This window comes from Solenopsis invicta, chromosome 8 (assembly GCF_016802725.1).
Source record: "Solenopsis invicta isolate M01_SB chromosome 8, UNIL_Sinv_3.0, whole genome shotgun sequence".
NCBI lineage: Eukaryota > Metazoa > Arthropoda > Insecta > Hymenoptera > Formicidae > Solenopsis > Solenopsis invicta.
Genome location: NC_052671.1, coordinates 7,389,890 through 7,403,124, shown reverse-complemented (window position 1 = coordinate 7,403,124; position 13,235 = coordinate 7,389,890). Strand labels below are relative to the sequence as shown.

Genomic DNA, 13,235 nt, shown 5'->3' with positions numbered 1-13,235 from the left:
CGTCACAGTTGGTGGTCTTATTGATAACAGAGACTTCTTGACGCATTAATGTCGCGTAGTTAACTGTTCCACTGTAGAAATACAAAATTCACATACGGAAATTTTTATACTGACTATAGCGAGAAGTTTTATAACTATTTTATAAGTGAAGAAGTATATATTCGCGGAAGAGATCGATTGCTGGATTAACTGGAAGAGATATGCAGATTAAAGATAAACGAGTCGTAGTGACTGGAGCAGCGAGTGGTGTGGCTCTGGCATTTTGCAGAGAGCTACTACGAAATGGCGCTTTGGTGTGTAATTTAATATTTAATAAATTATCGATCTTTGAAAGTCATCCCGCTTATCGCAATTTGCGAATGAAGTAACGATACTACTTTAATTTTCACAACTCAGAAAGTAAATAATAAAAAAAAACTTTATTATAAACTTTTGGAAAACTCTTCGGATCAGTTATAAATACGTAATTAAAAATGAGAGTTTTCATTTAAAAAAAAGTGAAAGTCTTGATTTGACTTTTGAGATGCAATTCAAGATCAAATTTCTAATATCATTAAATACTTTGTATCATACAACTTTCCTCAATAGTGCAAAAATTTAACTAAATACACACATTAAAAAATAATTTTGTTGGACTGTTAAAGCAATTATATGTAGAATGAAATTTTTTATGAAGTAATAGAAATGTAAATATTTCTTCTAGATGGTAGTTATGATAGATATACGACAGTGGCTTGGAGAACAAGCTGTACAAAGTTTAAACAATGAATTTGGTCGTAAACGAGCTGTATTTCTTCACTGCGATGTGACGAATAATTCCGAATATGACGGTAAATATATTGTGTTACAGCTTTATTCCATGTAATTTGTACTTATTAATGCGTAACGAATAATTTGTATTTATTAATGCGTAATCAATAAGCAAACTCGCACGTTGCTTGCTATTTGTTTAAGCCTATTTACAATTTTTGCATTTGGATATTTGTTTGAAACTGAAAATATTGTTGCAGCCACGTTCAAAGAAGCGATCAACATTCTTGGCGGGCTGGACATTTTAATAAACAATGCAAGCGTAATAAACGAAACTGATTTTGCGAAAGCCATCGACGTTAATGTGGTAAGTTTTATTTTCGATTTCTGGTTTTAATTTTAGGTTACTATATTATAATCTTAAGATAAAATAAAGTTTCTCAAATATTAATTTCACTACTGCAGACTGCTGTAGTTCGTGGAACTCTTATGGGAATTCAACAAATGCAAAAGGACTCTGGAGGAAAGGGTGGTGTCATCGTAAATGTTTCGTCCATTGCCGGATTACAAGCGGTACCTCAACTTCCGGTGTATTCTGCTGCGAAACACGCTGTCGTTAGTTTCAGCCGTTCCTTTGCGGTAAGTATATTTATTAATCTATGTTAGAGAAAATATATAAGTGATTATAGAACCTATAATAATTCTAATGAGTAACACAAAGAAGTCCAATTTTAGAAAGATAATTTTTTTAAAAATAAAACTTTAGGAATACGATTAATTAATAATTATTTTTCTTTCTTTTCTTGGCAACAAATTTCTCCTGGTAATAAATTTTTATAATGAAGCGTCACTTATGGTCGAGACTGGATTTTGAAACCTAACAATATTTTACATATAAATTTTTAAGTTTTCAATTTTTATAAATTGCCCGTTAAACATAGTAAGACTTAAATAAAATTTAATTAATTAATTTTGTAATGATGTTACTTGCATAAAACTGTAAACAATTTCAAAAGTCTTTAACGAGCAGTTTATAAAAACTGAGAATGTATTTAAAAATTTACATGTAAAATATCATTAGGGACCAAAATCTAACTGCATATGACGTTTCTTTACTTATTTGTGTGATTTATTATTTAAAAGGCCTAGTTTGAATTCTTATTGTTTAATCAATTTTTATTTTAAATTTTTTCTTCAAATTTTGTTTCGACGATGAGATGTATTTCAAATACAGCATTTTATATAAATTTTACATTAAAAAAAAAAGTATAAAGATCATTGTAATTAGATTGGTTCTTTATAGCAACCTTATCACTACCAGAGGACTAATGTAAAAGTGATTGTTTTGTGTCCTGGTTTGGCTGGCACCCCTCCAAACTTCGTAGATTTATCGCAGGATATGTCGGACAGTGATATTTTGAAGCATTATCAACCTCAAAAGTAAGATTGTTGCTAATTCATAATTTGCGTTTTCAAAACTCGCATAAAATACAAAAATAAAATGTTTTCTTATAGAGTGGAAAGCATTGCTCATGGATTGGTGTATGTAATTCGATGCGCACAGAACGGCAGCGTGTGGATCAGTGAGGATGGACAACCAGTTTACGAAGTGCAACTTCCTGATACTCTGCCGCAAAAGACCGAAATCGACATGGAGGATTAACCGCTAATATGAAATTGATCGCAGATTAATTATCTCATATACTCACCGTGGAACAAATAATATTATTAATTCAAATTACCTTTTTCTACAAAATATATTTTGTTAGATAAAATATAAGTGTTGATTAATAGAAATTGTAATGTGCAATGATATGAAATCTATGAAACAAAATTTTATTATATTTCTATTTTATATACAATGACATTTTTACTATTAATGTGACATACTTTTTTATTAAAATGACAGAAGGTACAATAAGATTTTTACAATAAAGAGTTCATTAGTTGTGTAACTTAGTTGCGCGATAATAATTAAATGAATATGTATAATATTATATGTACAACTAAATATTTTAGTCTTTGAGTAAATAGAGACTAAAAAATGATTTTTAATATCTCGAATAATGTAGACAATTTAATTTCCATTTAAGTTCATAATTCACTTTTTTTATACTTAACATCATAAAATTAAAAATATTATTATATAATATGTAATTATAAAAAGCAAATTTATAATTAAGCTAATACATTCAGCTTTGTGCTCGAACATCATGCTATCTTAAATATAAATAATTGCTAATAATTTATGTTCCACCCATTGGAATGTTGATCGCTTCTCTGAACGTGGCTGCAACAATCAATATTTTTGATTTTACAATTATCTAATGTAAAAAGTTATAAGTTTATTTGCTGAAATATTTAAAAATTTAGCTAGATACAGATCTGAAAATAAATTTGTTGGAGCATCAAAATAATTATGAAAAACATGATGCAATTCAAGCATGATGCAAAAAGCATTGTTAAAAAAGTTTTGATATTCTAACAACTACATAACTATTTTGATCTAATGCAGATTTTCCAAATTTACATGGATCATGATACGTTTTGTAAATATCCGCATATGGAAAAAAATAATTTTATTGTATAGCATTTAAAAATTTAGCTACATACAGATTAGAAAATAATTTTATGTAGAGCCATCACAATAATTATGTAGGACGATAAAATATGATAATGTTGCCGCAAATAATTTTGACGTTCTAGAAGCCAAGTTAAACATCCAATTCAAATTTTTAAATGGTTTAACATAATTATTTTCAGATTTCTGTATTTTTGCAAAATTGTTCTTACCATGCTAGCTCTAGAGATTATGAAAAAACAAAGAGGAGGGAGAGTAAATTAATTATTTTATTTCTTCTACTTTTTAATCTTTTATAGAATAGTTATTTTATAAATTTATTTCTCAAAGTATGAATGAAAATATAATAACATAATGTGTGAAGAATGAGATTGTTTCTAATTTCTATTGATAATATTTTAGATCTGATTAATGAAAATTATTTTTGTATTTTTGAGAATTTTAATAATTGTACTTTATTTTGAAATTTGATTTTGATTCCTACCATAGCTAAAAAATTTTTTGCGACCAATGCTTTAGGAATCTCTAGTCTAACAAAATCATTTTCAGACTTATATATAGCTAAATTTTTAAATACTTTGACAAAACCGTTCTTGCCATGCAGAGTTAATTATACATTCACAGTCAATTATACATTCGTTAATATTTCGATAAATTCGATAAATATTTTAAATAGATATAAATCTTAAAAATTCATAAATAATGTTTTTTTGTATTGATACATTGATAAACATTAATAAAATGTTATTTAAAAAAGTAATATTGCGTCTCTTCATATAGCGCAAACATAGATCCGCACTGCATAAAGAATAAGGAAATCACATTTAATAATGATGTATAATAAACAATGCAACACAAATCAGTCAATCGGACCAATTATTAACTGTTTGATTCGCACACAAAGACTGTAATCTCTTGCAGACACGCGTATTTGTGAATCGCTACATCTTCGGATCGTCGCAGTAAAGAAGACGCATAAAAGAACTCACACAGATGCAAAGCTCGCGTTTTCACAGCGTGCAGCGCGATAACTGAGAAAAATCGCATGAGAAATTACTTTCCTTTTAGTTTCGGAGTAAAGTTCGATCAAAACCGATTCGTACTGGTTACGGTATCGGCTCGGAGCCGACAACGCGCGCAGGCTCTTGGCACTGATTTATCGCCGGCGCGACGCCAACCGGACGTTAAGTGCGCTTTTTTTTATTGATAAGATGCTGCGAGCACGAGCTGTGCGCACGTCAAGTTCCTATCGCCGTTTTGTGCCACACGACTGAATCAAGTGCGTTATTGCTAAAGTTCGCCGACGCCACGAGCGACTGATAAGCGCCTCATCATTTGCAAATATTGCGCAGATGAACCGATCATCAGCCTTTTCTATCCTCGTGTTGTTTACTTTTGTCATTTTTAGATTAACATCTATATTTAACAGAAAACACGCTCTAAAAACAGTATATAAAATTACATACGTATCTAATATGTATAAAAATTACATTATTTATAGTGTGAATATACAAACGTGCGATTTTACAAAAATTGGTACCTTTACCTTTACTTGCATAAATATATCTTCATATTAGGAGAAATTATAATTACAGTAATTATGTATTTTATAGTCTTTACGTAAACGTTCAAAATTTTTATATATTATTATAACATTTACTAAAGTTTTATTAGTATGTATAAAAATTTTGATTTGGCGTTAATTAATTTTTTATCGAATTTACAAATAACTATTACAAAACGTGATTTTACAAGAATTAAGAGTAAACAAAAAAGTAAATAATTTTTTAACAGAAATATGCCAATTTTACACAGATACTGAAACGTAATAATTAATAGAACAATTTATGAAATTTTTATTTTTATTTTTGGTAATGTTTTGAAATGTGAAACATATATCTTTAAGAAAAATTGTACTGTATTTGTTAAAAAATTTGATTGCAAAGTATTTCCGCAAATTTTATTTCAATGGTAAAGTAATTTTTGCAAATTGATTAATTATTATAAAGAAGAATACTTTTATTTGTACATTGTAACTTTACTCTTACGTGTGTAAATATACGTCTCTAATAGTAGATTCCAAAATTATTCATTATAATAATTATAATTTGATACATGTAATTACTTTACAATGTGCTAAAGAATTTGTGATAAAAAAGATGTCTTATATTTTATAAGTATTATATAATATAAATTTTAATAGAATATAATAAAAAAATTATATAAAAATTACATAAAAATAATATAAAAAAAGTAAGATTTTTTTATCATTATAATATAGAGAAATACTTTTTATACATTTTTGCTATATGTTCCCGAATTCGAAGTAAAGAATGGAAGTCTTCCATGTAATAGTAAAGTCATGGAAAGGTCATTTGATTAGGGCTGACTGCCGACGATGAGGCCATCGATAACAATTTATCGCGTTGGTAGTTACGCTCGTTGCTGCTACAATTATGCCAGAACGGCTAAACTCGAACAAAAGTTATATCACCCAATGATCATCGCATACCCGGAATCGTTAGTTAGCTTTTTGCCTTAAGTTTGACCTGCTATTAATCATTTTCTTTTATATGCAGTGAATACACATGCCCAATGCCACTTACGTCAAGTGCCATGCGCTAGTGTAAATTTTTAGCCGAACGCGCATTTCCGCTCGTATCAATTCGCAAAGATAATATAAGCAACCATTTGGGTTAAATCTATTTCTTTTTTATTGCATTTTACTGCGTTTTTTGTATTTAAAAATATTTTGGTTATTCAATACTAGTTATCAAAGTTTAAAACTTTTAAGCTTTCTAGAGTTAAGTACCGATCTTTTTCTTAATCAACGACAAAAAATTATGGTCGTGAATGTCAGAATTTTGACTCTGATCAGCTGCAAAAAGTAAAACGATGAATATAATTTGCGTTTACGCAGCATAAATGACTATTTTACTTCAATTAGAGGTAAATAATATTTAAACGAATAAGTGAATTCGAATAAATTTTTGCAAGAATATTTATTAGACTTTTATTAGTAGATATATATTTAAAAAATTCATTTTATTCATAATACTACTTTAACATGAAATTTGCAAAGAAATGTTATAAACGCAGTTCTTCATAAAAATTAAGAGCTAACCAAAAATTAATTAACTTTTAAATCAATAAAAGAATTTTACGTAGCTCAAATTTCACAGAGTTTGAACGTAATAATGGAACAGACCATGTCTTTTTTTATTTTTGAAATTACTTTAAGATGTGATACATACTTTTAAATTGAATGCAACGCGTGTATATCTCGTTAGACCTCGAGAGAAAACAGCGAGAAAAGAAATTACGTTACAAGAGACGCGACTAAAACAAATAAAGCTCGTAAAAACAACAATACATTAAGAATTAACTTGAAAAATAATATAAAGTCACCCGCGCATATGCAAACTTCAGCCGGTACGTTGGGGGCGTAAAAGGGCGAAAATATTTTCGTTGCACGGTGCTGAGAGTAATCTATGAGCCACCAGCCAGTTTTCTGTACCCCCTGACTGTAATAAATTTCTATTAACGAAATGGCCCGACGGGGTGAGATCAGGTATGCACGAGATCAAGTAAAATAAATATTTTCGTGGGAAAACTTTAAAAGAATGCATAGCTGGGTTGTGCGTTTTAATAAATTTCTATTTTGCTCGCCGCTCGAGCGTATGATCACGCCCAGTATGTTTTGTGTAGCTCTATAAATTATTTTGTAAACGTTTCCTTTATAAATGAGTGATTTTTAAATATAGCTTTCTTCTGTCTTTCAGAAAATATATATTATGTAATGTAAAAATATTTAGCTTCTTTTGAAATTTATATTATCTATGTACGAATCTATATTGTATTAAAAAGAGATACACAGGGAGTTTACATCATAAATTGAATGCAAAATTTGTGAATTTATTTCAAACAAAAGAAAATAAATGAATACATAATTAATATATCTAATTAGATGTTATATACCATATTTATATTTACCATTCAAGAAGCAAAAAATTAATTTGGAATACAAAATTTATTACAAATATTAAAGTTTTCCATTATTGAAGGCCTGAAAATTTTAAGTGCCGCACGTTTTACGTGGCACAATCCTGTAATTTCAATGGAAGCAATCTATTATTTTTTTCATTTTCTTTAGCACTTAACATTGTTCTACATGAGTACTGAACTCAAAAAAGATCAATAAAAAAATGTTATTACAAAATAATAACATAATCATAAAACTCGAATTTTTGTGTAAAAATTGAAGTTATTTATGTTGTTTTGTATCCTGAGAAAAACTAGACCAAAAAAAAAACAGATTGTTTACTTAAAAATGACAAAAATATGGCAAAATTCAAAATTTTTGAGTTCTGTCTTTAATAATAGAAAACTCTTATATTTTTAATAAATTGTATAATTATAAATTAATTTTTTATATTTAAAATATAGTGGTATAAATAACACCTAAGCAAAGAATTGTATTCATTTATTCCTTTTCTTTAAGAAAATTCGCAAATTTTGTGTCCAATTTGATTCTACAAATCTCTTTTGTCCCTCCTTAATACGCTAGTATACATGAAATGAGTTATACATGAAAAGCAATCGCATAACGTTATTAAAAATGTAATTATTTAATGATCTACTTTCTTGGGCTATTATTCGCGCCAACACTACATACCATTATTATCTTTGAATGAAAGGAAAAGTGCGCGAATGCCTCTCGATCTGTGTTTAGTATATCGAGTATCAGAAAGCGCGCTGCCGCGACGCAATTAATTAGTCTCCGAAGAAGGGGTTAATTAGGGGAAGCGCTATCGGGTATGTTGAGAAAAGAGAATGAAGGCGCGTCTGGTTAGTCTAGCGAGAGAGAAGATAAGAGAGCCAATGAAAAAGCAGATTACGAAAAATCGCAAAAATTATTATCGAAAGTAACAACTTTGTTAAACCGTTTATTTAACGATGTTTTTTCTCATTGCTGTTCTTTTTTATATTGCTATTACCCGATTTAATTCTGACGTCTGTTTCGCTCCAAATCGTAAGCTTGAAGTTCCGCACAGTTATACAAATCAGTATTAAATCTTTTAAAAAACTATTCATCAATAAATGATTATCATATTTTTCTTATATTAGTAATTATATAAATAATTATTTAGCTAACATATTTTTATAAAACTAAAAGAGATTTTTCTTGTTTCACAAAAAATTGAACATTACTTTAACAGATCCAACAATATTTCTTAACTTATTGGTCTGGTGTAAGCGCCCAATAAAATGCGACAGTCGAGTCTTAAGTTTCCAATACTGTCGATGATCTCAAGTTTGAGCGAGAAAGTACGAAAATCTTTTTTTTTTCACCATAATTGTTCAAACTGTGCATGTGCTGTTGATGTGATTTGTAGAACGGAGTCCACCTTTCGCTCTCTGATCGTGAGACATCCCCGCCACGACGGACTGGAGTCACAATATCGCAGAATCCCACATCGCTTATCGTGTATAAATACCATTCGAATGGTCTCGAAGTTCAGTCGAAACGTACGCATTATCAGCTCGAACTCTCGGTTCTTCAGCTTCATCCCCTTAAAAACTTAAGCGTGACAATCGGCTGTGTCCGTTTATTGAATAACTAAAGAGGTTGCATTCATTCATAGAGAATAAAATGGGTAAGTCTAACTTTTTCATCAAAGATTACACATCTATCAATATTATAGCCTTTACTTTGTCATGAAAAATGTGCAGTGTTAACTAAAATATAGATTTTTCGATTATTTTATAAATTATAATCTTAATAATTATATCAATATTTTCATAATTAATGATTTTATAAATGTTCTTACAATTTTATAAATTATTTTAGTTAAAAAAATTACAGCTACTATTGTATTAATTATCAACAAATGTTAACAAATATCATTTTGCTAGGTCAAAATAATAAACTTTTTATTATATTAACATAATATATGCTATTGATATCATTAGTTTTTCTAACAAATACACTTTCTTCTTTTAAGCAAATATTGTACATCCAAGTTTGAGAATCTTCCGCCGTCGTTCTTCAGCAACGGAAAGGGCGAAGGAGATAGAAGCGATTAATTGCATCGTTTCCGGAAAAAATGTTCTAATAACTGGCGGTGCGGCAGGATTGGGCTACGCTTTTCTTAATCACTTCTTGAGACACGGAGCAAAGGTATATATTTAATAATTAAAATAAAATTTGCAGTAAGATAAATTGGCTACAGTTACGCAAGAAACGTCCTACTCACAAAATTATACTTTTGAATTAGTGTAATCAAGTAGTACATTTTTTCTACATTAAACGAAAAAAATCCAAGCCTAATAAATATGCTTAAAATTAACTTTAATAAACAATTTTTACCTATATTTTTAAATCACATCAAATATTATTTGCATTTTTCTCGAAATGTGGGTTATAACACACGCATACACAAGAAAGAGAAATTTGATTTGCAGAATAATATTAATCCAATTTAAATATAGTAATGCAAAAAAGTTTTCTTGATTATGTTTCTTTAATACATCAATTTTAATAAAAAAGTTTTTATTTAATTATGCATTTATATTATAAAAATAAAAAAAGTGAGCCTTATTTAAATAATAAATTTTTTGTAAACATATACATATATTGTTTATAAATTTATAAAAGATTATTTATATAACGTTGATTTAAATTTCGCAAACTTTTTGAATTTTTATTAATTGCCAATTAATTGGAGATATTTATACAAGAAACGTCCAACCCACACTTCATGTTATATATAAATAATCTTTTATAAATTTATAAACAATATATGTATATGTTTACAAAAAATTTATTATTTAAGTAAGGCTCATTTTTTTATTTTTATAATATAAATGCATAATTAAATAAAAACTTTTTTATTAAAATCGATGTACTAAAGAAACATAATCAAGAAAACTCTTGCATTATTATATTTAAATTGGATTAATATTATTCTGCAGATTAAATTTCTCTTTCTTGTGTATGCGTGTGTTATAATAAAATGTAATTCATATAATAAAATGTTATCTTTCTTCTACCTTAAATTCACAGAATGGCATTATCTGTTCTATAATATTTACAAAGTATTGATATCATTTTGACATTATTGTATTTAAATTTATTTTTCACGCACATATTTGTTACAGAAAATAATTATATTGGACATTGATGCTGAAAGCGGCAACCGGATCGCACTCGCCATCGAAAAATCTTGCGGCGAGAAGAAGGTGCACTTTATACACACCGACGTATCTAATCACAAGCAAGTGACTGGTAAATATGCAAATATAAAGCAAGATTTTCAAATCGCGTAGAGATAGACGTTGGTTCGAAAATTATAATCGTTGAACTTCTCATCAGAGTATCGCTCTCATGTATCGTATTTTGTCTGGACCAATTTATAGCGGCCTTCGAAGAAGCAGTATCGCTGTTAGGAAACATTGACATCGTGATAAATAACGCTGGAGTTTTAGACGAGCGAAGATGGGAGAAGGAAATCGCGGTGAACATTGTGAGTATCATTGATAACAGTTTATTGAGTAATAAAACTTCCTTCATCGATGGTGATTTCTTAATTTCATGATTTCGATCTGCGATGTTCTCTCTCTTAAAACTCTTACAATGTTCTTAAGACCTCAAATATGTTATATGTTATTTAAAATTTTCATGAATAACTTCTGCAGCTTATTTTGCATCGTTGCAAAATTATTCTAGCAGATTGTACAGAAGAGTACGTGAAGAAAAAAAAAAAAAAAAAAAAAATAAACATGTCATTGATAAATAATAACTATCATGAAATGAAAATGAAAAGAATCTTATGTGTTGTGTCGATTTCAGAGTGGCATGGTCAGCACCGCAATGTCAGCTATACAATGTATGAGCAGAGATACGAGCGGTCAGGGTGGTATCTTGGTGAACGTGAGCCAGCATGTAGATATTCGAAATACAGCTCAACTTCCGGTTTACATTGCCACGAAACATGCCGTCATTGGCCTGTCGCAGTCTCTTTCGGTAATTATACATAAAAAATTAAACAAAGATAATTTTGTTATTCGAGCAACTAAAATTTTACTGCCCTCAAAGTTACTTATAAGTAAATTTCCTGATAAAAAAGAAGAGAGATTTTAATTTTCATAATCATATTCTCTTTCCAACAGGATTCTTATCATTTCGAGAAGACTGGCGTTACCGTAATAACTTTGTGTCCAGGTCTGACGGAAACCGCTTTGACGATAGATAGTCCGAATAAACTTCTTTCCAGGGTCATGAAGGCGGATTTTGTCAAGAATCTTGAACAGTACTCGATACAAACGTGAGTGATCATTAAAATTGTTGTTATATTATGTCAAACTACAACGTTCGATAAGGCAAACAGATAAATTTGCCAAATATGTGGTGGATCATTACGTTTCTGCGAATTTTCTGCGAAGATATAAGATTCGGTTTGTAAATCTGATCCTAAAGCTAATGTTACATCTTCGATGCCTGCGTTAATCGCCAATTCAGCAGAGATAAATTTCTCAATGGCTCATCGTTATTTAATCTTGTTTTTGCAGGCCTTACGTAGTCGCGCAGGGTCTAATGACGATCTTGAGGATCGGCGAGTCCGGCAGTATTTGGGTTATCGAGAGCGGCAGAGCGCCTTACGAGGTTTACGTGCCAAATCCGCGTACTCTGCGCCGTCACTACAAGAACAACTTCCCGCACGTCGACACTAAGGTCGCGCGAGGTCGTGCGATAAGGGAAGTCTGCGACAACGCGAGGACAGGTCTGATGAGCTGCGCCTGATAACCGGCAAGCGCACGATCTCTCGCTCTATTTGGAGCTGAATATCTTCTTCAATCCACGTGGCGAACGATCGTCCGGAGACCTCGAAAAGATAATTTCACGCGTAGTTCAGTGTAATCGGAAGTGCATAAACGGACGAGAGGCAGTCAAAGCGATGTTTTTGCGGAAAATGGCGTAGCCGAGATTCTCTGTAAAATGCCGTACAGATTAGTTTACTTTGCGAAGTTTTACGCATGTCCTATAAGCGCTTTAATATTATTTAATATTAAATAATATTATTTACTTCAATATTTTAAATTATCGAGAATATTATAACTTTTAAATGTAATAATTATAAAGTTCTGAATATTTTATGCATAATAATTCACATTAATTTTTTAACAAAAATAATATTCGTAGAATATTTTTATAATATTCCACGAACATTAAAATAATATATCACGAATATTATATAAAGCGGACATGTAACATTAATACAATGTTCCTATATTAACAACTATCATTCTCGAAATATTATTCTCATATTAGTTTAATGTTTAATAATATTCATATAATATTTTAATAATTAGGAATATTGTAGCGCTTATAGGGTATATCCTCTTTCTATCATCTGTATTCGCTGGTTCACGTTTCCATAATTTCCCCAAACATACACATACATGTTCGACTTCATTTTTATTTCTTAATAACGCCAGATTGTATGAAGATACCTGTGATAAAAAAGTTTTATAATAAATACTTTGAAAAAATGATACTGATCTGGTAAGACCTTGATATTTTATATGTGCGAGTTTCGTACAGAATTTCTTTCTCAATTCACTGTATGCTGCAAACTACAGTATTCGTTATAAATATGTATAGCGAATTTCGAGTACGTCGAGTATGACTGAAAGTTTGATGTTTTTAATGTGTGTGACGATTATCAAGCCATTTAAAAAATATCGGCACAAGAGGTCCGCGTGCAGAAAACCAATAAATTATTCCCAGTGGGTTCAAGTTATAAACAAACAGAACCTGTTAATCTACGGTGGGTACGCGATATATCGCGCGTAATAAATCATGCTAGTTTACTGTGTCGCTTATCAAGCATTTAAAACACTG

The 13,235-nt window shown here is 29.9% G+C and overlaps 1 protein-coding gene across 1 annotated transcript; it reads left to right on the top strand.

Annotated features, from left to right (window-relative positions):
• The first annotated feature begins 20 nt into the window (after positions 1 to 20).
• Positions 21 to 12,886, top strand: LOC105197412 (peroxisomal hydratase-dehydrogenase-epimerase). The gene is made up of 12 exons (XM_039452805.1): positions 21 to 293; positions 704 to 830; positions 1,011 to 1,117; positions 1,216 to 1,389; positions 2,054 to 2,190; positions 2,266 to 2,411; positions 9,337 to 9,512; positions 10,493 to 10,619; positions 10,751 to 10,857; positions 11,184 to 11,357; positions 11,504 to 11,658; positions 11,903 to 12,886. Exons 1-12 carry the CDS (start codon positions 201 to 203, stop codon positions 12,132 to 12,134), a joined length of 1,755 nt encoding a protein of 584 aa, XP_039308739.1. The 5' UTR covers positions 21 to 200; the 3' UTR covers positions 12,135 to 12,886.
• Positions 12,887 to 13,235: the final 349 nt, after the last annotated feature.

What these genes read in the sequence shown, in the direction of transcription:
- LOC105197412 (XM_039452805.1), top strand. Translation starts at nt 201, where the DNA reads ATGCAGATTAAAGATAAACGAGTCGTAGTGACTGGAGCAGCGAGTGGT. An exon ending in GTTTCAGCCGTTCCTTTGCG is followed by an intron (nt 1,390 to 2,053) that starts GTAAGTATATTT and finishes GGTTCTTTATAG; the next exon opens with CAACCTTATCACTACCAGAG. An exon ending in AAGCATTATCAACCTCAAAA is followed by an intron (nt 2,191 to 2,265) that starts GTAAGATTGTTG and finishes GTTTTCTTATAG; the next exon opens with AGTGGAAAGCATTGCTCATG.